This window comes from Actinia tenebrosa, unplaced genomic scaffold, assembly GCF_029948245.1.
Source record: "Actinia tenebrosa isolate PJP-AT-01 unplaced genomic scaffold, QUT_ActTen_1.0 PGA_scaffold6__47_contigs__length_16458017, whole genome shotgun sequence".
Taxonomy (NCBI): domain Eukaryota; kingdom Metazoa; phylum Cnidaria; class Anthozoa; order Actiniaria; family Actiniidae; genus Actinia; species Actinia tenebrosa.
The window spans coordinates 10,709,002-10,732,780 of NW_028292583.1; the positions used below are offsets into that span (position 1 = coordinate 10,709,002).

At 37.8% G+C, this 23,779-nt stretch overlaps 3 protein-coding genes and 1 non-coding gene across 4 annotated transcripts; 1 reads left to right on the forward strand and 3 right to left on the reverse strand.

Moving 5' to 3' along the window:
• The first annotated feature begins 20 nt into the window (after positions 1 to 20).
• Positions 21 to 17,563, forward strand: LOC116287344 (uncharacterized). Its single transcript, XM_089039350.1, has 24 exons — positions 21 to 92; positions 577 to 679; positions 872 to 1,053; positions 1,708 to 1,798; positions 1,921 to 2,028; positions 2,415 to 2,623; positions 3,051 to 3,347; positions 3,859 to 4,477; positions 4,973 to 7,406; positions 7,798 to 7,976; positions 8,365 to 8,662; positions 10,196 to 10,382; positions 12,020 to 12,126; positions 12,464 to 12,489; positions 12,682 to 12,791; positions 13,716 to 13,823; positions 14,065 to 14,111; positions 14,475 to 14,526; positions 14,666 to 14,728; positions 14,884 to 14,973; positions 15,504 to 15,620; positions 15,741 to 15,778; positions 16,090 to 16,138; positions 16,237 to 17,563. The coding sequence occupies exons 1-24, from the start codon at positions 51 to 53 to the stop codon at positions 16,384 to 16,386; spliced, it is 5,706 nt and encodes a 1,901-aa protein (XP_088895476.1). The 5' UTR covers positions 21 to 50; the 3' UTR covers positions 16,387 to 17,563.
• On the reverse strand, positions 17,508 to 20,782 carry LOC116287349 (uncharacterized). Its single transcript, XM_031694022.2, has 5 exons — positions 20,266 to 20,782; positions 19,689 to 19,751; positions 18,705 to 18,749; positions 18,021 to 18,472; positions 17,508 to 17,746 (listed from the first exon to the last, which is right to left on the reverse strand). The coding sequence occupies exons 1-5, from the start codon at positions 20,321 to 20,323 to the stop codon at positions 17,606 to 17,608; spliced, it is 759 nt and encodes a 252-aa protein (XP_031549882.2). The 5' UTR covers positions 20,324 to 20,782; the 3' UTR covers positions 17,508 to 17,605.
• A 311-nt stretch (positions 20,783 to 21,093) lies between these two features.
• Positions 21,094 to 23,779, reverse strand: LOC116287352 (uncharacterized). The gene is made up of 4 exons (XM_031694023.2): positions 23,652 to 23,779; positions 22,586 to 22,706; positions 21,725 to 21,911; positions 21,094 to 21,541 (listed from the first exon to the last, which is right to left on the reverse strand). Exons 1-4 carry the CDS (start codon positions 23,656 to 23,658, stop codon positions 21,443 to 21,445), a joined length of 414 nt encoding a protein of 137 aa, XP_031549883.1. The 5' UTR covers positions 23,659 to 23,779; the 3' UTR covers positions 21,094 to 21,442.
• On the reverse strand, positions 21,242 to 21,314 carry Trnai-aau (transfer RNA isoleucine (anticodon AAU)). The gene has a single exon. It is a non-coding gene; the product is annotated as a tRNA-Ile (tRNA).

Here is a 23,779-nt window from a genome sequence, read left to right on the forward strand (position 1 = left end):
GAGATACCGCTGGCTAGACCATCAGCTGGCTCACTAATGGCGAATCCAAGATGGCGGACGAGGGGAAAAAAATAGACAGAAGTGACGCCAAGGTATTTGTTTGATAGAATTACGCTTTAAAAACCAAGCAGACATGCTCTTTTTAACTCCTTTAGATCAACCGCATCAATCTGTAACAATGTGCAAAGGATGGAAATCATTTTGTTGAAGAAAAACAAAAAAATCTGCGATTTGAAATTGATTGTTCATGTGAAATCAGGTCTGTGAAATCGTTCATTGGCAAAGCAATCAAAATCAAATGAAAGCGAACGAAAAAATTCGTTAATACTAGTCATATAAATTGTTAGGTTGACAAGGAATCAATTTTCGTGGTGATATTTAATAAGGAAACCTAAAATTTAATTAAGGCTGGAACTCAAGAAACAAGAAACCTTTGCATATATAAATAATTAATCATTCGATAATTTATAAGCTTAATTTCTCTTTAATTCTGTTAGAATGTAATCCCAAAGGCAACCTACATTTGCAAAGGAATCCTCATGGTTTATTCTTATAATAATTCTTTTTTTTCAAAAGGTAAATTACCCGAGTACAGTGTTTGCATGTGACCTCTCCAGTGATACAAGGTACATCAGATGCGACTTTCCACAATGCTCTGAACATGGAACAGCCATACAAGGTATCTACCATTTGCATCTAGGTTGTCATCAACCTTTATGTGTAGCAGGAATATTAAAAATTTTGCAAGGGAGGGATGTTATAGCTAGTGCTAGTGCTTATTAAAAAATCTTTTTTTTTTACATGTAGGTCAAATCAAATAGTTCTAATCTGCTATATTAAATCATTTATTAACATCTTTTGTTTTTTAAAGCCAAGCCATCATGGATACTAAATACTTTGAGAAATGTGAGAACCTTGGAAAATCATGTTGGAAAAGAAGTTCATAATTTCATGAAAGCACACACCTCAGAATGTGTCTTCTCTGATACACCACACAAGATCGAAAGCCAAAAGATCATTGAGTCAAAAAGATTGCCAGTTGGAACCAAAAAGGTATTTAACAGTCAGACACTGCAGAGGCCCAGTGTTTTTAGTCAAAAAAGATTTTCTGTCATGAATTGCTTAAAGCTTCGATATTTGCATGACTTTAATGCAATAAATATGTTGCAATTGGCCCTCAATATTGGCCCTCAAAATATTGACCCTAGAAAGCACAGCACTGGAAATCCCATTTTTAAGAGCCTTCAATGTCAAATTTTTCAAGGGGGTGAAAATGTTCCCCTGGAACCCCCCAGATTAGCCTCTTCCCCACCCCAAAGTATGCTTTGCAGTCCCAGACACTACATATAATCACACCGAGAGTTAGGTGGAGGGGCTTTAGCCTCCCCTCCTTTCAATAATATTTCATAAATATTCAAGTGTTAGCCCATCATGCTTGTAGGCATTTACATATCATTCCACCACATTTAAAGATCTAGGCCCTACTTTCAAGGGTGCTTCATATACAGTCATTGAATTACTGGTCTTGAAAGTGCTGGCTAGCTTTACATTTTTAATAACAGTCTAGCAGTATTTGAGGAACACAGTGTTTGAGAACCATGTCTCTCCACTCTTAATCGACTTAATTATTGATTGAATTTCTCTCCAGTTTTACAAATGTATAATACCTCTTAAACTTGTAGCTAAACAGTCTTTCCGGTGTTTTAGGTATTGGTAGTATTTAACCTCAAGGATTCCCAGTCACAGCTTGGAGAATGGCTTGATTTGTTCCTAAAAGCTGCATTCCTTGCTGAGTATGGTAAGCAATGCATGCATTTTCTAGATAGATATTGCACACTCCTTTTTCATTGACAATAATATGATTTTGCACATGAAAAATGGGGCGTTTCCGCACAATAATTTCATATCATTGAATTGCAGGAGATAAGAGAAGAGACTTTGTAGTAATCACCCAAGACTTTGTGAGTCGCTACGAATTAATTCAGTGTATTGCCAGGTTGGAGTTTCTCAAGTCATATTCTCCTAAAGGTAAACACACACAAAATCCTTAATCTGGATCTATCTGATTTATCTGAGGAAGAATCCTAAATGACATATGCTCTTGTGGTTATTTTACCCAGTTGACTCTGTAGCGTTGGTAAGGATTAGGGTGATACGTAAGGTGATCATTTTAAGGTGTTACTTGGGATAAACTGATCATTCTAATTAAACAATGATTCTATCCTGTAAACTATGAGGATGTTGATAAAAATCAAAGCTCTTATTTGCAGAAGAAACATGATCTTTAAAATATATCCCAAGAAGCGTAAACATTTGCCTCGTGCGCAGACATTCTTAGGGTTGGCATGTTCTTATGCTATGTTCTTCTCTTGTTCAACACTTTACAAACATCAAACACTGTTGTTTTTTTCTAGTTGAGGTTGTGGGTGTCCTGAGCAGTCATTCCAGTTGTCAAGGACAGGTTTTCTCATGTACACCAACCAGCATCAGTAAAGTACATGGCTTTGAAGAATTCTGTTCACTTCATGACTTGACATTAGCTTGTCAAGATGCATTTGGGGATAAACTAGAAGGACTTCATATATCGTCTTGTTTTACTCTCAAGCTAGACTGTTCTCATGAAGTGAGTATGTTATTAAATTGAGCTCTTTTTACTGTATTGAATATTCTACAGTCATCACTCTCCATAGGGGGCAATTCCGGGACGTTCACTCCATACACACACTTCCACTACATTCACATGTTGATTTTTATGGAGTGAAGAAAATCATAGAACCTGCAGATAACTCTTGTTAGAGAAAGAACCATCACATCAAGCAAACATATGCATTTCAGTCAAGAACCTTGAGACTAACCTTTGTGGCAAGGGAGAAAACAACACATCAAACAAAAATGTATGTGCTTCAGTCAAGAAGCTGCAGACTACATGTAACCCTTGCAACAAGTAATCAATACAACATGTATATTATACAATAACCGTATTGAGTACCCTGGGGGTCTGAACTTCTTGAACAGTTTAAGAATAATTCTTTGTTGGATGGATGTTTCAGGATTGGCCTGTAGATGCCAGCTGGTTCAAGAATAAACTCAAATGCGTTCTTACTGGTAGCACAAGAGAAGTCTATGAAACGGGTTCACAAATCTGTGACCTTCATCTTTTGATTACCACAATGTTAAGCCCTCCGATCGCCTCTTTCTCTGTTGATTCTTGTGGAGAGAGGTTAAGTAAAGCTGTCTTGAAAGCTCAGACTGAAGAATTCCCAGATCTTGCTAGAGAAATGGGTCTTGAGGTTGTTAATGGACAAATGTTGGACTCAAAGCTCCAAACACTGGGCAGTGATGATAAGGTAATCACTGCAAATTTATTTCTTTATTTTTTTCAGATAAGTAGACAGTGGGCTAGTAAGTCTATCAGTCAACTATCCCAGCAGAGTAATATACTAGCAAAGATATTTAGTATTTAAAAAACCTACTAGTCTATGGGCTAGTGAGTCCTAAATTTTACTAGCCTGGAGCAAAGATTTACTAGTCCCAGACTAGTGGACTAGCTTTTGTGTTGAGCACTGATAGCCTGTGGTTTGCAAACCTTTCCCATTTACTTCACGGTCATGTTTATTTTTGAGGAGTGAGGAAAACTGGAGAACCCAGACAAAAACCCTCAAGGCACAGGAGAGAATCCACAAACAACCAGAGAAAATGCCAGGCTCACCTCCAAACCCCTATAGCCCCTCCAAACCCCCCCCCCCCCCCCTCCAGGTTCCCCGACCCCTCCCACTGTGTAAATTATGAATGCTCCTTTTATTACTTTTTGAAATGAGGTTTTTACTTATGTGCTCTTTTTATTACTTTTTGAAATAGGTCTCTCCTCCAGCTTTGGTAATATCAGAAGTCTTTGTTGCTTTGCTTGTAGAGCAACACACTACCTCCAACAGTTCTAGCAACCCATCCATATCAAAAACGCTAGCAGATGCAGTGTCTGCTAACCTTAGCATCAGGAAGGCATCTGACATACACTGTACCTTCATGGTTCTCCCAGTTATCATTGATAAGGTCTCGTCACTGAAAACTAAATCTTCTTTAAAAGAAAAGCTCAATGAACTCCCAAGAAACAACGCTAAGGTCTTTTTTGTAGTTCTAAGTCCTTCACTGGCAAACCCGAGCACTGGACTGGTAGAAGTTGTCCGCGGATGGAGTGCTCGCAGAGGAGGGAATAAAATATATGGTGTGCACTTCCAAGAGATCTCAGCATTGCAAGCTTATTACATAAAAAATAGGCTCAAAGAAGAAGTGGCTTTGAGTAAATACTCCAAGAGTGTTGAAGAAGGTGATGATGGTGGACTAGAACATATAAGTGTCACTGGGCTGGTTGATAGTAGTGATAAGAATCCTCATGTAGCTTTGCCTGTCCTGTTGTATTTGATCCATTTGGCTATTGGAGAGAATGGCGAAAGACTAACAGGCAAAGGGATCCCATCAGGTGAGTTTTAAAAGTTTTGCTTGAGCTTGAAAATAACAACAGACATGACATTAAGTTGTTTTGTTGAAAAATTTATGGGACGAGAGAAATAAAGATCTTGTGCTCTTTAGTGTGCTTGTTAGTGTTTTTGACTACGCTATAAATTACGCCACAGTTGCGATTATCTTTTTCATAGCAACATTGCCATTGTCGTTTTCATTACTATTGTTATTGCCGTTGCCATTACTGCTATATTCCTATTGTCACTGTCATTGTTGCTGTAGTTGCATTGCCGTTGTCAGTGATATTGCATTGCATATACCATTACTCACATTTATTCATTCGTCCTTGTCCTTGCCTAGACATTGCTATTGTCATTGATTGTTTATTGTTATTATGCATTAGCGGTTTTTAGTGACCGATGTAGGCACGGCGATGTTACAGGTTTCAATAAAGAGAGAATGCGCAAGCATGCGCAGTTAATACAATTTATCATTGTTTCCACTCATTTTCCAGGTGTGTACTCCAAGAAACCAGTTGGTCCAGGAACATCTTGTTGGACTCTGGAGGAAGTCTACATGGAAACCTGTCATGTGCTGTCTGGTTTGGCCAGGAAGTGTTCATTGCAAGTACTTTCTTTACCTGTAGCTGAACCTGATGCTAATGCTACTCCTGTACAACCAAAATTGGACGTGAACGAGAGAGTTTCCATCCCAGTCTGCACCACGGATGAAAAAGGTGTAACATTACATGAGAGGGCACCCTCGTGCCTTCTGCGGAGCGAACCAAGGAAGGACTCGCCTCTTTCAGCTCAAAAAACAAAAAGAGGACACCAAAGTTTAAGCTCAACTCCAAGCCCCAGCCCCTCTGGGACGTCTAGCAGTGAAGGCACGATCGAGTTGACACCAAAACAGGAGAGAATGATCGCAGACGAAGTAATTATTACAAGAGTTGTTCAAGAAGTACGTGGAAGTGCAGAAACTTCATCGCCTTTGTCCAAAAAGCGAAGCAGAGGAAATGGTGGACAGAACGATGAATCTCCTGCTAAGAGACTTGCTAATTCTATGGCTGTTTTAAACCGAAGTACAAGATCTTGTTCAACTTCTTCTTCTCCTGTTATGGAAATCATTCCCAGTACATCAGAAAGTCAACGAGATGTGCCAACTTGCTTTCGAAATTTAAACGATTCGTTTGAAAAGGAATCCTTGTCTTCTTCACTTTCATCGTTAAAGAAACCCGAAACGTTTTCTCGAAGTAAAACATGTCTGTCAGAACAAGCTGACGTCTGTGCAGCGAACATGAGAAGTACAAATAAGTGTCCTGGTGTTGGAAAGTCTTTTCCCAAATCATTCAAAGCTTCCCCGCATATTGAAAAGAAATCTTATTCCTTGAACTTACCTGCTGGTTTGGTTGCAAGTAATAGTGTTTCAAGTCCAACGTTACGCAGAAAGGTGAAGCCATCCTCTGAAGTAGACGATGAAATTCTCAACAAAAAGGAAACAATTTCGAGAAATTATTTTGATGGTGATGCGTTAATAGACCGAGTATCTGCAGAAGTGGAAAAATCCAAAATTCGTCTCCAAAGTCCTAAAAAGCTGAAGAAAACTGAAAGTGCCTCTGTTGAAAATTCATGTGATTCGCTTATTAAGGTTGTTGTGGTCGATGAGGAAGAGGAAGATGCAGAAATGCATAGTGAACACGTAGACTCTGGAGAAACTCTAAAAAGAGAAGACACTGCTGATAATTCCAAAGCAACCCAAGCAAATTTTTCTCCTCTGGAAAAAAATAAGTATCCTAACAACAGAAAACAGTGTCTCCTCACGAAAATCAAACAACTTCAAACACCGAATACCCCCAGTACGTCATCAAACCAACAAGAGAAAACAGTTAAAAGACAAAAAATATTTTCAAGTAATGAACAAAGAGAAACGGCAGAGGACAATAATTTGGGCGAAGATCATGAAGTTTATAGAGTTGCTACAAGCCCCGTGTCTGAGAACGAAGACGTTGAAACCAGTGCAAGCCCAGATGTAAGACCAAAAGAGAAAGGCCAAGATATTCCACTGATGGCAAACGTAGAAGAGGTGCATGTTACTCACTATGTTCTTGATCTGGCGGTAGACTTTGAGCAGAAGGTCATGAAAGGGAGTATAGTGTTGTTTCTAGAACCTGCTAACGATGAGGCTACTAAAAACACGTTTCAGCTTTGCTTGGACAGCACTCTTGTCAATGTTGAATCTGTTTCTGAGGTCTTTTTGCCCGAGGATTTTAAGGTGCCGTTCTTCTGGAAGAAATCTTCTGGAAGTTCTGGATCACCAAGTGCTGTAAATGAAAACGATGCCAAAAGAGAAGGCATTTCTTCGTGTGATGGAAGAACGGATGAAAATGAAAAGTCTTCTGACAAGAAAAATGTTATCTTATCTTCTGAAGGCTCGGAACTCTCGTTATTTCAAAGATTACAAAAAAATTACGGGATTGGATCAAAAAATAGTGAATCCGAATCCAAATCCTCCCCAATTGATTCCGAATCATCCGTAACCACTTCTGAGTCAAGTCAAATCCATTGCAAATCTCTGCAAAACAGTCCCGAATCTACCCACAACGTTCCCGATTGCTCTCGATTAAATTCCGATTCCTCTCGAATCAATCCCGAATCGTCAAAGGATCAGTTATCTGAAGATGTTGGCATAAGTAGTTCTTCTGATGGCGTAACATCGGGCAGTAAAAACTCAAAGCAGGATTCCACATTACCTGGATTCCTGGAAATGCTTGGTGCAAAGTCTTCAGATCCTCTTCCATACAAAGGTCTGACATACTCTGTTTATGGCTGGTGTATTAAAGTGTGGAAGGAGGGGGCCACAGGCAAGTCATGGCCAAGATGTGTGTGTATCAGGTACCACACCTCTCCTGAGGGACAGTCACTCATGTGGACACGTGACCAGGACGGCAAGTATGTAAAAAATCAGGAAATTTTTGAACAACTTGAGGTGACGTGAAAGCAACTTTATGGTATGGCGGAAACAAAATTTGTGATATAACGACGAGATTACTTTCCAAACATATTTTCCTGTCATTCAAGTTGGCTGCCTTTAAATTATCTCGTAAAATTGCTTTGAGGTTGGATTCAAATGCTTGAATCTTATTGGTTGACCTTGGGAAGTTTTCTGAAGGTCAACTTAAATCAACCTAACTGTTCAAAGCCACTGATTGGTGAATGACATTGACACAGTAGAACCCTTGGAAGGGCGTGGTAATCTGGCATAAACACCAAGCTAAGTTGCAAAAGCCTCTTATGAAGAACAACTAATTTGATACATTTTGTTTTCGAACTTTTTTCACAGGCCGTGTGTATTTTCACCCGGTGCGTACATCAACAATCGCTCCCTCATGCCATGCCAAGAGCCTCCTGTTGCCATGTCAACGTGGCAAGCAGCTATTCACGTGCCTCAAGGCTGCATGGCGTACATGAGTGGTTGTCCAGTTGCTGTTGATAACAAATCCTCAAGGGATCCCGAACTAGGTAAGGTTATTGTGTTTGTTACGCCCTCTTTATATGTTAAGAATAAACGCAAAGATGTACTGGTAGAGATAAGGCTATGACTAAATCGAGTGAATGAGTGAGTGAGTGAATGAATAGACAATTGAAAAAAATAGAAGAATCAATGATTTGATAATTGAATGAGTGGGTGGGTGGTCAGATGGGTGGATGTTTGGATGGATGGGTAGATGGATGGATGTTTGGATGGATGGATGGATGGATGGATGGACGGATGGACGGACGGACGGACGGACGGACGGACGGACGGTCGGACGGATTGATGAATTGACTGATGAAAGGAGGGATGGATGGATGGATAAATGAATTAATGAATGAATAAATAAAATACAATCCTCATTTATTTTGTTAGTTACTCACTACTTCGAGATGAATATTGCTCTTCCATGTTCAACACTTGCTCTGGCGGTCGGCTGGTTACCATGCCGCGACGGCCCAACAGCTACAGTCCCCTCTCAAGATGGTTCAACCCGTCAAATACCTTGTAGAATAGTTGCTGCGCCGAGCTTGATAGATAAGGCTGCTGACCAGTTATTACATCACATACATACGTACGTTGAAGCGGCCTGTGAGCTTCTTGGTCCATATCCTTTTGACAGACTCGATCTGCTTATACTTCCAAGATGTTTTGCTTGTATGGGTCTGAAGAGGTAGGAAAATATTATCTCAAAACCTCCATTTTTCACACTAGACACCACTTTGCTAAATAGAGGCTTTGCACCATCACGTGATGGCAGCCATGACAAGGAGGCCCGAACAATCTGGTCTATACTGATTTTCATGAGAAAGACTTCATTTTCCCAGGGGAGTACGGCTCTATTGTTGTGCCTCCTTTCATGGCTGCCATCACGAGATGATTACGAAGTCTCTTTAAGCCCAACTAAACCCACCATCTCAAACCGCACCTGACGCTTCATAACACACTAGTTCACAACACACTTCACCAAACTACAACATACACAGCGCACCAATCCACAAAAGACTTCACCAAACTACAACATACACAGCGCACCAATCCACAAAAGACTTCACCAAACTACAACATACACAGCGCACCAATCCACAAAAGACTTCACCAAACTACAACATATACAGCGCACCAATCCACAAAAGACTTCACCAAACTACAACATATACAGCGCACCAATCCACAAAAGACTTCACCAAACTACAACATATACAGCGCACCAATCCACAAAAGACTTCACCAAACTACAACATACACAGCGCACCAATCCACAAAAGACTTCACCAAACTACAACATACACAGCGCACCAATCCACAAAAGACTTCACCAAACTACAACATATACAGCGCACCAATCCACAAAAGACTTCACCAAACTACAACATATACAGCGCATCAATCCACAAAAGACTTCACCAAACTACAACATACACAGCGCACCAATCCACAAAAGACTTTACCAAACTACAACATATACAGCGCACCAATCCACAAAAGACTTCACCAAACTACAACATATACAGCGCACCAATCCACAAAAGACTTCACCAAACTACAACATATACAGCGCACCAATCCACAAAAGACTTCACCAAACTACAACATATACAGCGCACCAATCCACAAAAGACTTCACCAAACTACAACATATACAGCGCACCAATCCACAAAAGACTTTACCAAACTACAACATATACAGCGCACCAATCCACAAAAGACTTCACCAAACTACAACATATACAGCGCATCAATCCACAAAAGACTTTACCAAACTACAACATATACAGCGCACCAATCTACAAAAGACTTCACCAAAGCCTTAATATACTGCTAACCATATCACACTTAATGACACAAATAGCATCACTTCATACCACATTGCATCATTTTACATCTCAGCACAGCACAGTACACCACATCACAGTACACTAAATCAAAACACCACACCACCTGACGTCACATCTCAGCACAGTACACCACATCACAGTACACTAAATCAAAACACCACACCGCGTCAGATCTCAGCACTTCACACCACATCACAGTACACCACTTCTCAACACTACACCACGTCACTGCTTCACCACATTACATCCACCACCTGACATAACATTACCACATCGCATAACATCACTTTATGATCTATCAATGATAGTCTTAGATTTTTATTTTTAAAAAAAATCTAAATTCGTTATTTTTGTTTGTTTATTTTCAGTCCAAATTTAGCGTTTTTATCTCAATCAATTTTGGCCAGTGATAGCAGCCTGAGACTACGTGTAGCACATGAGGTATCTCACGCGTGGTTTGGGCTTTTAATCGGCGCTAAGGACTGGACAGAAGAATGGCTGTCCGAAGGGTTTGCTACCTATATGGAAGATACCATACAATCAAAGGGAGAAAAGGTATGATTCGTTTTGTAAATTTTACTTATATTCGGAGATTGACTTCATAACCATTAATATCCTTTACTACCACCACCATCATGTATCATCATCATCATGTATCATCATCATCGTGTATCACCATCGTGCATCATCATCATCATCATGTATCATCATCATATATCATGTATCATCATCATGTATCATCATCATCATCATGTATCATCACTGTTATCGTGTATCATAATCACCATGTATCATCATCATGTATCATCACCATTATCATGTATCATCATCATCGTGTATCATCATCGTGCATCATCATCATCATCATGTATCATCATATCATGTATCATCATGTATCATGTGCCATGTATCATCATAATCATGTATCATCATGTATCATCATCATCATGTATCATCATCGTTCATCATCATCATCATCATGTATCATCATCATATATAATCATCATGTATCATCATCATATATCATGTTTCATCATGTATCATCGTGTATCATCATCATGTATCATCATCATGTATCATCATCATGTATCACCATCATGTATCATCATCATGTATCATCATGTATCATCATCATGTATCATCATCATGTATCATCATCATGTATCATCATCATGTATCATCATCATGTATCATCATCATGTATCATCATCATGTATCATCATCATGTATCATCATCATGTATCATCATCATGTATCATCATCATGTATCGTCATCATGTATCATCATCATGTATCATCATCAAGTATCAACATGTATCATCAACATGTATCATCATCATGTATCATCATCATGATGTATCATCATGTATCATCATCTTCATGTATCATCATGTATCATCATGTATCATCATCTTCATGTATCATCATGTATCATCATGTATCATCATCATGTATCATCATGTATCATCATGTATCATCATGTATCATCATGTATCATCATCATGTATCATCATCTTCATGTATCATCATCATGTATCATCATCATGTATCATCATCATGTATCACCATCATGTATCATCATCATGTATCATCATGTATCATCATCATGTATCATCATCATGTATCATCATCATGTATCATCATCATGTATCATCATCATGTATCATCATCTTCATGTATCATCATCATGTATCATCATCATGTATCATCATCATGTATCACCATCATGTATCATCATCATGTATCATCATCATGTATCATCATCATGTATCATCATCATGTATCATCATCATGTATCATCATCATGTATCATCATCATGTATCATCATCATGTATTATCATCATGTATCATCATCATCATGCATCATCATCATGTATCATCATCTTCATGTATCATCATGTATCATCATGTATCATCATCATGTATCATCATGTATCATCATGTATCATCATCATGTATCATCATCTTCATGCATCAACATCATGTATCATCATCTTCATGTATCATCATGTATCATCATGTATCATCATGTATCATCATCATGTATCATCATCATGTATCATCATGTATCATCATGTATCATCATGTATCATCATGTATCATCATGTATCATCATCATGTATCATCATCTTCATGTATCATCACATCATCACACATGTGAATTAATCTTGTCTGAATCTTCTGATACTAGTGGCTCGAGCAACAAGATCGGCAATACCGTGAGATACGACAGATCTTAAGATATCGCACCCTGTCCTCAGAGATGAGAGAAACAGATAGAAACATGCAGTGTCTAAGGTGAGTTGGTCAAACAAATGAATGGCAGATTTTCAAACTTTTATTCATCGAGTCCAACTTCGACTTGAAACCATAGTTACTTGATCAGTCAAACGATTATTCAGTAATGGTCTGTTAGCGACCTTTTTACGGGGCTGAATGGCAGAACGATACTATCTGGAGAATGGAATTACTTTTCATGGAAAATGATTGTATTGGTCCCGCCATCCAAATGGCTGCCCTCACGTGTTGGTGCAAAATATTGTTAATGACGAATGAGGCTGTTTATCTTGTTTTCCTACAAGCTATATATTAATGTCAAGTTATTCTTACTGATGCTTTAATGTGTCTTTTTTAGGCCAAAGATGACCAAGTTCAACGTCGGTTAGTATGAGACATCTAATTTTAAAGGCTAACAAGCGATAATAATCCCTAATGATTTTATGAGCGATAACGATCCCTAATAATTAATAAGTGATAACAATTCCTAATGATTAATGAATGATAACAATCCCTAATGATTAATAAGTGATAATAATCCCTAATTATTAATAAGTAAATATCTTATCCTTTCAGTCGAAATGGCAGAAGAACCTACTAGGAGCAACCCTGAGGATCAACCCCAACCATCTAGCATCATCCAGTACAAGTGCTCCAAAAAATGGACCCAAGTTCACTACCTCAAAGTACGCTTGAATTTCTTACTACCACTGATCAATTATGCTGTGTTTTTCAGGGTGCAGATCTAGAATGGGTTTTCAAGACATCGGAAAAAGTCAGGTTTTTCAGGGGAACGTTCTATGGAATGTCATGATTTACGTCCACCAAAGCAAACTGGGGACTTTAAGATTTACAAAATCTTCGACGGCGACGTCTACCGGAAGTGTAAATAACTTCTCTTTGGGGTTTCGCGCCTTCAAAGTCTGTCTTCCCTGTAGATGAGTTGACTTTACTGACAATGTCTTGAATAAAATCTCCAATGAACCGAACCCCAAAGAGAAATTATTTACACTTCCGGTTGACGTCGTCGTCGTAGATTTTGCAAATCTTAAAGTCCCAACTTACTTCGTCGCGACGACGATTCCGCGCGACCTATTGAAAAGCAGTGTAAATGACAATAATCTATGCACGTGATAAGAATGAGTATATGCTAAATCGAAATATGGTGTCCAATTTGAATAACTATTCTGGTCTGACTAGTTTCTTTTACGTTTGAAAACAATTTTATGTTTCCACTTGAACACGAGGCTAGTCTGTCCCGAACAATAGGCATTCTTATAATACACTCAATAAAATTACTTGATTCTGATTAAACAAGACGAATACAATTAAATCCCAAATTGTACTCTGTAGAGTCCCAATTAAGTTGCTCAATTTTGTTGAGTGTATTATAAACAAAAAATCGCACAATCTTCTCGTACAATTCGGTATTTAGAGATATTCGGGATAATTTGAAAGTTCTCAAATTTTGAAAACTTTCAAAACATCACTCGTACCTATAAATTCCGAATTGTACTCGAGATTGTGCGATTTCCTTACAGATTGGACACCATATTTCAATTCTGTGTTAATCGTAATAATACTTACAAGTATTCCATATAATGTGACAGGGTTACTTTCTTCTTAACCATCTGGCCAACATTGTTGGACGAGAAAATTTCAATCGATTTCTTTACGAGTACGTAGAGCATTACCAAGGACAACTGGTCAACTCTGAGGTAACCAACTATACTCGAGTATACTTAAAATACTGTTACTTGTATGTTTCGATGTTCTACTATTAGCCATTCTGAGGTTGAGGAAAAGACTGGGTCGAGTTGGATTTGCAGTGGGTAAATAGTGTCCCCTTAAACGATCCCATGATGCACTGCAATGCTAACTCGGCCCACTCTTTTCTAGCTGTAGACCTCGAATTTGTTACCCACAAACACTCGTTTTTCTACCCTTTTCTTTTTGCAGGACTTCTTCGAGTTTTTCGTGCTAAAATTTCCAACAGTACTCTCCCAGTAAGCTTATATTTTTTTATAGATTGTTTTAGCTCGGGTGAGATGTTTTCCCTTTTCAGATCAGGTGTCATTCTCTCGAGAACAAGATTCTTTGTTTGAGCTGTATCCATAATCGTGCGTTTTCTCGTGCGCAACCGTTAAACAAAGAAGGGAAATTCTAGGGAACGACACGTGGTCTGAATTGGAAAATATTACGCCCAAGCTAATAGAGGTTATTAAAACCATTATGTTGTGACTTCAAAAGAAGTTAATTAAAACATTTGAAAGGAAAAAAATTTTTCATGGTATTAGTGGTATCATTCACGCAAAAGGGAAAACCCATTGGAATATCTGAATGAATATTCTCTATATTATTTGCAATAGAACTGTAGAGAGTATAATGGAAGAATGGCTAGAACGACCAGGAATACCAAAGGTACGATACTGCTATGATGTCATTAACTAATACTGGGAATCCAACCGTACCCACCCCTCCCCAAAAAGCATCCCAAAGTTTTGACTCGTTTCACACAATGTCAAATATATAAACCAAATGCCTTTCTATTTGCCTTCAGTGTCTCAGGCGAAAATCGTTCGCAAGCAAGGAAAACGTTCTTGTCAACCAAGCTTTGGAAGAGGTATTTTAACTTTTTTTTTTTTTTTTTCTTTGACCAAATTCTCACTTAATCTTAACTTAACTTCTACTTTATTTTTCCTTGACCAATTTCTTATTTGATCTTTTCCAAATGTATAGGTTTTTGAAAGCTTGTTTTGATGATTTCTTTTTTTGTAGTTCGAGTTTTGGCGTCGACAGGATACAACGAACAAGAGAAACAGGACGAAGAATGCAAGACACCGCAAAGAGCCAGAGAACTTTCAACTAGTATGTGATGATAAATATATCCAATACTGTATGAAATTATCGAAATATAAATCACTTGAACAATACTAGCTATTATTTTCACCTTTATATTTAAGATTTTAAAGGAGGGAAAACACCAAAATGTCATTCTTACCTTGACTATTCGTAAACACTGTCTCCATTAACACGTTCAAAATATGACGTTGCAGAACAACACGAGCTATTTTGCTATTTATTTTAACGTCTTGGTATTTGTTAAACATGACAATAACGTTTTTGTCTAGAAAAAACCTCTACTAAAAAGTTTTTCTTTACTTTTGGAGCTCTATTTTTTTTTACTCACAGAAAATGTTTCCCTCCGCCATCTTGAATATTTGTTACAAAATTCGATGAAAATGTCGTGGATTGTGATTGGTCGAAACAACCATAGCATAGTAAAAGGATGCTGTTTGGACAATTACGTACTTGCTTTGACTCCCATTCCATCATTCATCAATTATTCCAATTTTCTTTATCCCATTTCCTCATTCTTATTCGATTCATATCAACAGGAAACTTCAGAGCAGATTGTATTGATGCTGGAGAAGCTCTTGGAGCGAGAAGGTCTGCTTCACACGACGCTGAGACAGTTAAATAAGAGCTATCAGTTCGAGGCTCTCAATGCCGAGGTATTAACAATACTTCTTTGTATCAACGATTTGATATCGATTGTATTGATGATTCCAAACTGTTTACTCCGAACAATTTTTGGGTTTTTGCTATATTTTTTCTTTTCTTTCTTTTCTCAGATTCGTCATCGCTGGTGTGAACTCGTGGTTAAGCACAAGTGAGTTAAAACAAGAATTCTATTCTTCTCATTACATTTAGTGTCCTTCATCTCTTTTATTATCGTTAAAATTTGGTTCATCAGTGTCACGTGACGTTTTCCCGCCATTGGCAAATGTAGTTTGGCAAACTGATTTGAACGGTAGCGGACTGATATTCTAATTTGTTGCATGGCAATTAATTCAAATTAAAAGGTTGCGACTACTCCAGAAATGGCGGGAAATGACCACGTGACCTCTCAATACAAATCACATATTATCTTACCTTCTTCAGACACAAGTAAACCTGAATACTCTTTCTCTTCGTTTTAAGGTTTATTCCCGGTCTTAAAGATGTCAGGCACTTTCTGATCGAAGACCAGGTAAAAATTATAGAGCACGTGCACTAACCTTAATAATGAAAAATTACAAACTTCTTTTGGTATTTATTTTTTGTGATTCATTTTTCCCCATAACATAGGGTATGGGGATTTATTTATTCGGCGAACTCATCATTTCTGGACAAGGAAAGCAGAGACTGATGGCCGAGGAGATCTTCGCGGAGATTGGTGACGAAATGGATCGCTGCACGTATAAGACTGTATCAGACATGTTGGAAGGTGTCGAGTAATTAGTTCTAGATAGAGCTTCAAAACTGGCTTTGTTTATGGAAGGTACGGAGATTTACCACTTAACGCCCTATGAATATTTAATGATTATATTTAAAAATACAACTTCAAGGACACAGGGAGCCCATAGAGACAGTTAGGAAGAGTTGAACAAATATTTCTATTTTTCTGTGTATCAAACATAAATGGAAAATAATTCATAGCTATCAAACTGCAATCTTGATTTTTGATTCGTACTACACACTGAAGTTTTTTGCAGTGGAGGATTGTGGATGGCTCTCGCGCGTACTCGTCTTAATTTTTGATTGGTTGAGAGAGAACGCCATCAAGGAGTCTCTTATAACCTTACGATACTTAGTTTACATCATCTGTAAATATATTTTTATATGTTGTCGTCATCTCCGCTCGGTTGCACGGTTAAGCTGTCAGTGCAAGCAGTTGCCATGATATATTTAGAAACACGAAATGTTTCATGTAACCAATGAAATACGTAGATATCATTTAGACAATTCTATAGTTTTCTAAGGCACTGACTATCATAATAATTTTGCTCGCTGACATCGTAATCATTATACGAAAAGTTCCGCCATCTTGCATCTCTAAATTCAATCCCAAAAATCCCAGCGGGTTGAGCTTGGTACCAGTCTTTCTTCGATTGGCTTCCAAGTTTAATTACCTTATCGTAAAGCATTCGGCCTGGTGTCGTATCTTTTTCGGATACAGTTAAGGCTTTCTGTCATTATTTTTATTCTTTATTTGTTAGAATGTAATAATGGTCTATTTAATTATATTGCTCGTTATTGCAAAATGAATTATATTTTGCTCACATAAAGTTATAATAATCGATATAAAATATCCCAGCAATCAAAAAACCTGACTTAGAAGAATTATTTGTTGTCTATAGAGTCTTTGCATCATCACGTGATGGCAGCCATGACAGGAGGCACGACAATGGAGTCTTTTTCCCTCGGAAACTGAATTCTTTCTAATGTAAGATTAATGTAGATTATAGATTAGACCAAATTTACTTGTTCCTGCCTGACCTGTCATGGCTGCCATCACTTGATAGTGCAAAGCCTCTATTAAAATTTGGGGATGATCCTCAAGACCAACACCACCTCTGTGAGGCGTAGAATGTCACTTTAATGTAGTCCAAACACAGACTGTTGTTTGGATTGATTGTGAAGTTGGAGTTATCCTTATATAGTTGTACCTAAGGGTTTACTGATGGCCACCCCGAAGATAAATCTGTTTGGAGTATCCTATCATTCCTTCCAGGTCTTTGGGAGAAAGATTCTTTGGGATTTTGAACTTCTTTGTCGCGCCAAGAATTTTTTCCCTGGCCTTTTCTTTGTTCTTTGCCTGAAAAAAAAATGAAAATGGCAAACATTTTGTTAAAAAATCTAGAGTTTTAAAAGTAACAGCTAAACTGAGCAAGACGAGCTGTAATACCTCACTTTCCCCGCGAGTAAATGTTTTTAGGGCTCCACACTTTGAAATTATTATGAAATTGATTTGAAATTTACCGAAAATTTATCCTTCCCTGTCCTGTACTGAAATAGGGCCGACCGTGTTTTCTTTTTGGAGGTAGAAAGGAAGGAATATCCTAAAACGTGTAAGCAAATGTTGTTCTTACTATGGTATCACGGTCAGATCCCTTGATGTCATCCTGAGTTGATGGTCGAACGTCTTTTGTCTGTTGTTGTTCTTCTTGTGGTGGCTGTTCGCTATAGTACGACTGTGCAGCCTGGAATTCGGCCTCTGGTGGAGTCTGGTCATTATAGTTAGGTTGATATTCCTGTTGTGCCATAGCATTGTACATCTGCCCTTCTCCCTCTTGCCCGTGCAAGTCATCGTTCTGTGGCGCGCTGTCTACATATCCCTGCATATTTTGTTCGGGTGCTAGCTGAGAGTTTTGGTAATAAGCGTTCTGGTCGTTCTGTTGAGCTAAAAAGTTGGCCTGAGGGTTCTGGTAATCTTGAAAAGGCTGCTGATCTCCTTGGTAAGCTGCTGGTTGTTGATAGGCTAGGTTTGCTTCCTGTCCTTCACCGAGCTGATCAAACATGGATTGCTGTGCCACGGGTTCATCTTAAAAAAGATACCAAAAATGTATTGATAAGAAATTTGTCATTCCCCCCAAAAAAGGAAGTTTCAAAGATTTGCTAAATCAGAGTTGGATCTAGAATTTTGGTTCAAAGGATCGGTACCCACACATCTTGGATCCGCCATTAATTTTCCTTCGTCAGGTAACCTTCTCTAATTCATCAGACCTTTTACAGCTAGTAATGGTAGTACCATAACCGGGTTAAATCCCACTCACCTGATACGTCTTGTCTCTTAAAGGTACCATCATTATTTATCAAAGCTAAGAAAAATAAGAATTGAAAATAGTACTTTTATCCATAATCTCGAAAGGTAAAATTACTTTCAGAGGTCTAGCCTGCGAAGGGGAATGGACCACAACTTTCCTTAGGAGTTGGGTGGGGCTTATTAGAGGCTGGGGGCTTTTCTAATTTTTCATGCCACAGACTGGGGCTTATTAGAAGAAGCCAACTGTCAAGTCTAGCACCTGGATATTACAAGTAAGCTACTAACAAATTTTCTGTTTTAAATAATTTGTATTGTTTATTTTAGTATTCTGTATTGTTCATCTTAGCCTGGTGTTAAAGGCTGGAGGCTTATAGAGGAAATACGGAATCTTAGGAGCGACAGAGGCTATCCCTTTTCATAGTAACGAGCAAGAGTTTGGACACTAATTTGTCGCGCGGTGACTGGGCAAAATCATTCTAGTGCCCAGAGTCCTCTAGCTTTTTGTTCAGCGGGATGACGCCGGAAAAGACGATCAAAAAGAATTTTAAACTTATTTCGAAATGGTCTATTGCATATTTATTTTACAGCTCATAAGGTATATACAACTGCAAAAAATGTCGAGCTGATGTGATAGGCCAAGAGACCATGGTTTCTTTGGATAGACTCATAGCAAAGGACCAAAAACGCGGGGATTTTGCCAAAACCCAGGTATAACGTCAGACAACGTACCTGTGACCGTGTTAATTTTTTTCTAATAAGAGTAACCAATCAGAATGCTCGATTTATAGTCGCCTATTCGTCCAGTATGCTAATGAATTTTTGCTCCTACTTTCGAAGAAAAATTAAATAGAGCAAAATCCAAGTAAGACATTAATTTCGGCTCGGTTTCAAAACTCCATGACTCAAGTCTTGTTCCATTCGTTTGTCTCATATTTCATTCCAAAGGCAATTCGAAATAATATTATCACTAACATCTATTTCATCAACTACTTACTTCCTTTAATGTCAAAGCGATTAGGGATGAAATTTCTTGACTGACCAGGTTGATTTATAGAAGCTGTAAAAAGATTATTATCAAATATAAATCTTGAAGTCAAGTGCAAATTATTAAGTATTCAATGAGACGTCGAATTCAGTCATTGTGTTCAATGAACCATTTCACCGAAAGTGATTTCTACTTTTCTCCCAATTTTTAAAGCTGTATTAAGCCTTAGTTAATCCGTTTTGTTCCAAGTGCAAAGCACTTGATATTTTTGTTTCTTTTTCCTCTTTTTTCTTCTCGTTATTCTTCCACAGGCATTTTTTTCACGATTCTTTGGATCAAGAGAATATGAAGTAATATTCTCTTGTTTGGATACATTTTACATCTCTTGACCTCAATTAGTCCCCATATGTAACTTGAATTTTTCTCTTAAGGATGGCAAGTAAGATATGAAAGCAAAAGAGATAATGCAAATAGTAAATAGCAAAAATTTCTACTTTCTCAACTCTTAACTTATATAGTCTCGTTACTCTCGACTAGTTTGCTTAAAAATAAGACAAAAAAATACAAATTCTAAAGACTATCTTACCTGCATTGGAACACACAATGACACACACCAAAACAACAACAGCACAGAAACCCCTCATTTCTGTTCAAACTTCAAACAATCAGAACAAAAGAAAATCGGTTGCTTTTTTCCAAACAAATTCTTGGAGTAAAATTACAGGGTGATTAGAAGTGTAGGTGTTATTTTTGACCCTATGACACTATCATTGTTGATCATTTTTTCGGAGCAAAGTGATTCCATGTTTAGCAGGTACCAGACTTTTGACAGGTCATTCCAGTAACAAACACAGGAATATGACTGCTTGACAATTATAGACCTGTAACTTTGGGTGTTACCAGTGCGAACTTGAAAGAAATATTACTACATAGAAGGTTTTTACGTTTTCTGGTTTGTTTGGGTCCGAAAGACAAAGTGAAGGTGGAGGATGATAGTTGGGATTAGAAAAGCCTTTGTTATCCTGAATGATGTCAACATGGATCTTCGACCCCTCAAGCTTTGGAGACGGGATCAAAATACCATGGCAAACGTTTTCATATTTAAAAAAAACACTGATCTATCTCCTTGAAAAACAATAGATAATAAAATAAATTTTGAAAAATAGTTTTTTCGCACAAATCTGTTTCTGAAAATAACAAAATTTGATCCTCCAAATAAACTTTTAAAAAAATCAAGTGGGTTCCCTGTGAAATATATACGATATTAATAAGCTGTGTATCTAAATATAGGCAATATATTAGTAAAATACGTATAAACATAATGAATTAAGATAAAAGTGTTGCATAAAAAAATAATAATTTAAATTCTTTAAATGCAAATATTTAGTTTTAATTTCGACAACTTGAAGAGATCTTAAACCATTTTTCAAATTTATTTCTTTTCTTAATTCCCAGACAAAATTGGGATAAATAGGTGTGCATTAGGCATTACTTAACTTAATGAAAAGAAAGAAAATGATTTGAAGCGAAAAACGAAATATTGAAAGCCAAAAAATATAGACTGGTCCATATGGGGCTCGAACCCATGACCTTAGCGTTATTAGCACCACGCTCTGCCGACTGAGCTAACGGACCCGCTATTAATCAAGTAGCTGTATTTATTATATTTACAGCGTGTCATTCATTCTGCAGCTCGATTCCTTTGCTAATTGTCGCCGTAATTTCCGCTAATACAAAACAGAGAACCAGGAAAAGGATTGGAATCAGAATTGGACGGTAGCGTACTCCGATATTTCGGTGTCTTGTGCCAAAGAACGTGTTCCAAGACCGGTACTTACAGTGCTCGTCTTTTTCTTTGATTTCTGAAAATAACAGTCAAATGTACGATTTTATTATTGTCAAAGAAATAAAATATTAACGAATGTAAATAAAAATGATCTTAGGCAATATTTTTTTAATTTGGCACATTCTGTTTGGGAAAGCAAGTAACGTTCGGGAAAATTGATGACGTTATTTTATCGTTTGACACAGGTAACCCAACATACCTTCTTTGCTTTATCAACCATGGCATACTCGGGCTCTGCTAGAATTGGCTGAGGTTTGGGTTCTTCAAAGACGTTTTTAACTTCTGCATATTCTGGTTCAGCGATAGGATCAGGAGTAGAGCTATTCAGTCTGGAACTTGTTCCTGGTACATTGTGTTCAGCGGTCTCCTCATCTTGTTCAATGTTCCTGCCAACATAGTAACTAAGCGTTAAACTATTTAGAATGTTTTTATATATCAACTTGCTGATTTAAGCACCTTACTAGTCACGAAAGGAAGTGAAATGGTGAAGAAAGACAGTGGAGTCATAATCATGTGAGTCCCTTATTAATTTGACTACGTGACTGAGAAAGACACGAGGTGGATGGATGGAGTCCGAAATGATTTTTATGACATTTGGTCTTTGTCACATGACCAAAAAGGGGGTTTCATGGCAGCCATGTTGGAGGACAGGAACCGAATTCAATGTTTTTGCATGACAAGGAATTTTATTTCCCTAACTGGAAAATGTATTCATGAAGACTGAACCCCTCTACTGATGTTTTGTTGACAACACAGTGAAATCAAATAGACCTTAAATCCACTGGTTTTGCCATTTCAGACCACATGTCATTCCCTTGTATCGTTTCTTTGTTTAATGAGAATACATGAGAAGACACATAAATATGGATACAACTCAAACAAAGGATCTTCATTCTCAAGAAAATAACACGTGATCTAAAGATGAGAAAATATTAGGTCCATGTATTGAAATAGAAATAAACTTTATCTTGATTTCCCTTTTGGCGTCCATTTAAACGTATTCAACTCGATGTCTGGTTTGTCGGAGAGTATGTTGAAGAAGGTATAACTGTCTACATACAGCGTAAAGGAAGTGTTGACTTTTATGCTGAAATAATATGCGGCCAAAAGTACCAGGATCAGGATCCCAAAATACAAGGTAAAGAAGATAATAGCCAAGGCGGTGTTATTTAGCTGTCCTCCTTAATTAAACCAAAAGACTTTAGTTAGACTGACTGTAATAACATTCATGTAAAGCTTGGGTTTGAGAGTGCGTTCAAGCCGCCCCTATTCTCCCACTCATGCAACTGGGCTTGACTTAGCGTCTTGTGGCCCAGGTTTTTTTCCTCTGGGCCACGGTTCCATGAAATTAGCATAACAAAAGTCGTGAAAATACCGGTTCCGTTCCAGGAAAATGATGCTAAGGATTAACTGTATGTATGGTCTGGTGGCCATGGTATCTCCCCTGAGGACTTCGGGCTACAACATTATTCTAGGTAAACCGTACCGGTCAAATGCTGATCGACCTTGATTGCCGTCAGGACCGAAGTCCACGCGACGCGTCAGCTCTGCAGATGTCTCGAGGCTATGACACATTTGGAATTTCTGTTGCTGGACTTGGGTTCGAATCCCACATTATGCGCATAAGATTTCTTATATCTTGTTATCTTCAAATATAACTGAGCGTTGCTTAGTCCCTGCGAGACAAAGCGCAGCCAAGCCTAATCGTTTCTGTCAAGGACTTTTAAATATTTGTGGAGTAATACTGAAATAAAAAGTTTCTTACAAGAAAACAAAATGCAGTTAAAATATCGCTTAGTTATCATGATATACGGCCTCACTTTGTATTGATTTCTTGATCCAAATAATATCATTATGAATAACACAAATCGTTCGCGAATCTTTTATGGACCAACTATACGATCGCGTGACAGATATATATCTACTCAATGAATGTATTGGACTGTCCACTGGTATTAATCAATGGTATTATATATTGTACGAAGTCTGGTATTTTCCATATTTTATAGATCTATGGAAGCATCTGATATAAAATCAATGTTGACAAAATGCTCGGACTTAAAGATGAATGAAAATTATTTTCTAATATGGCAATAGTCTTATTGGATGTTATTGACATTTATTACCTGACATCTCGGTAGTTTACGTGGTGATAGATCAGTTTGTTTGGCGTAAAGGATGTCTTTCGGAGTGATAACGGAATACTTAGTTTCTTTATTATGGGCTTTACGTTATTTGATCAATTCAACTGAAT

Coding starts and splice junctions, on each gene's coding strand:
- LOC116287344 (XM_089039350.1), top strand. CDS start 51: ATGGCGGACGAGGGGAAAAAAATAGACAGAAGTGACGCCAAG. Junction 93..576: donor TAGACAGAAGTGACGCCAAG/GTATTTGTTTGA, acceptor TTTTTTCAAAAG/GTAAATTACCCGAGTACAGT. Junction 14,974..15,503: donor AGCCAGAGAACTTTCAACTA/GTATGTGATGAT, acceptor TCATATCAACAG/GAAACTTCAGAGCAGATTGT.
- LOC116287349 (XM_031694022.2), bottom strand. CDS start 20,323: ATGAGGGGTTTCTGTGCTGTTGTTGTTTTGGTGTGTGTCATTGTGTGT. Junction 18,473..18,704: donor TAAGAGACAAGACGTATCAG/GTGAGTGGGATT, acceptor ATCTTTTTTAAG/ATGAACCCGTGGCACAGCAA. Junction 17,747..18,020: donor GATCTGACCGTGATACCATA/GTAAGAACAACA, acceptor TTTTTTTTTCAG/GCAAAGAACAAAGAAAAGGC.
- LOC116287352 (XM_031694023.2), bottom strand. Junction 21,912..22,585: donor GTCAACACTTCCTTTACGCT/GTATGTAGACAG, acceptor CTATGTTGGCAG/GAACATTGAACAAGATGAGG. Junction 21,542..21,724: donor TGGTTGATAAAGCAAAGAAG/GTATGTTGGGTT, acceptor TGTTATTTTCAG/AAATCAAAGAAAAAGACGAG.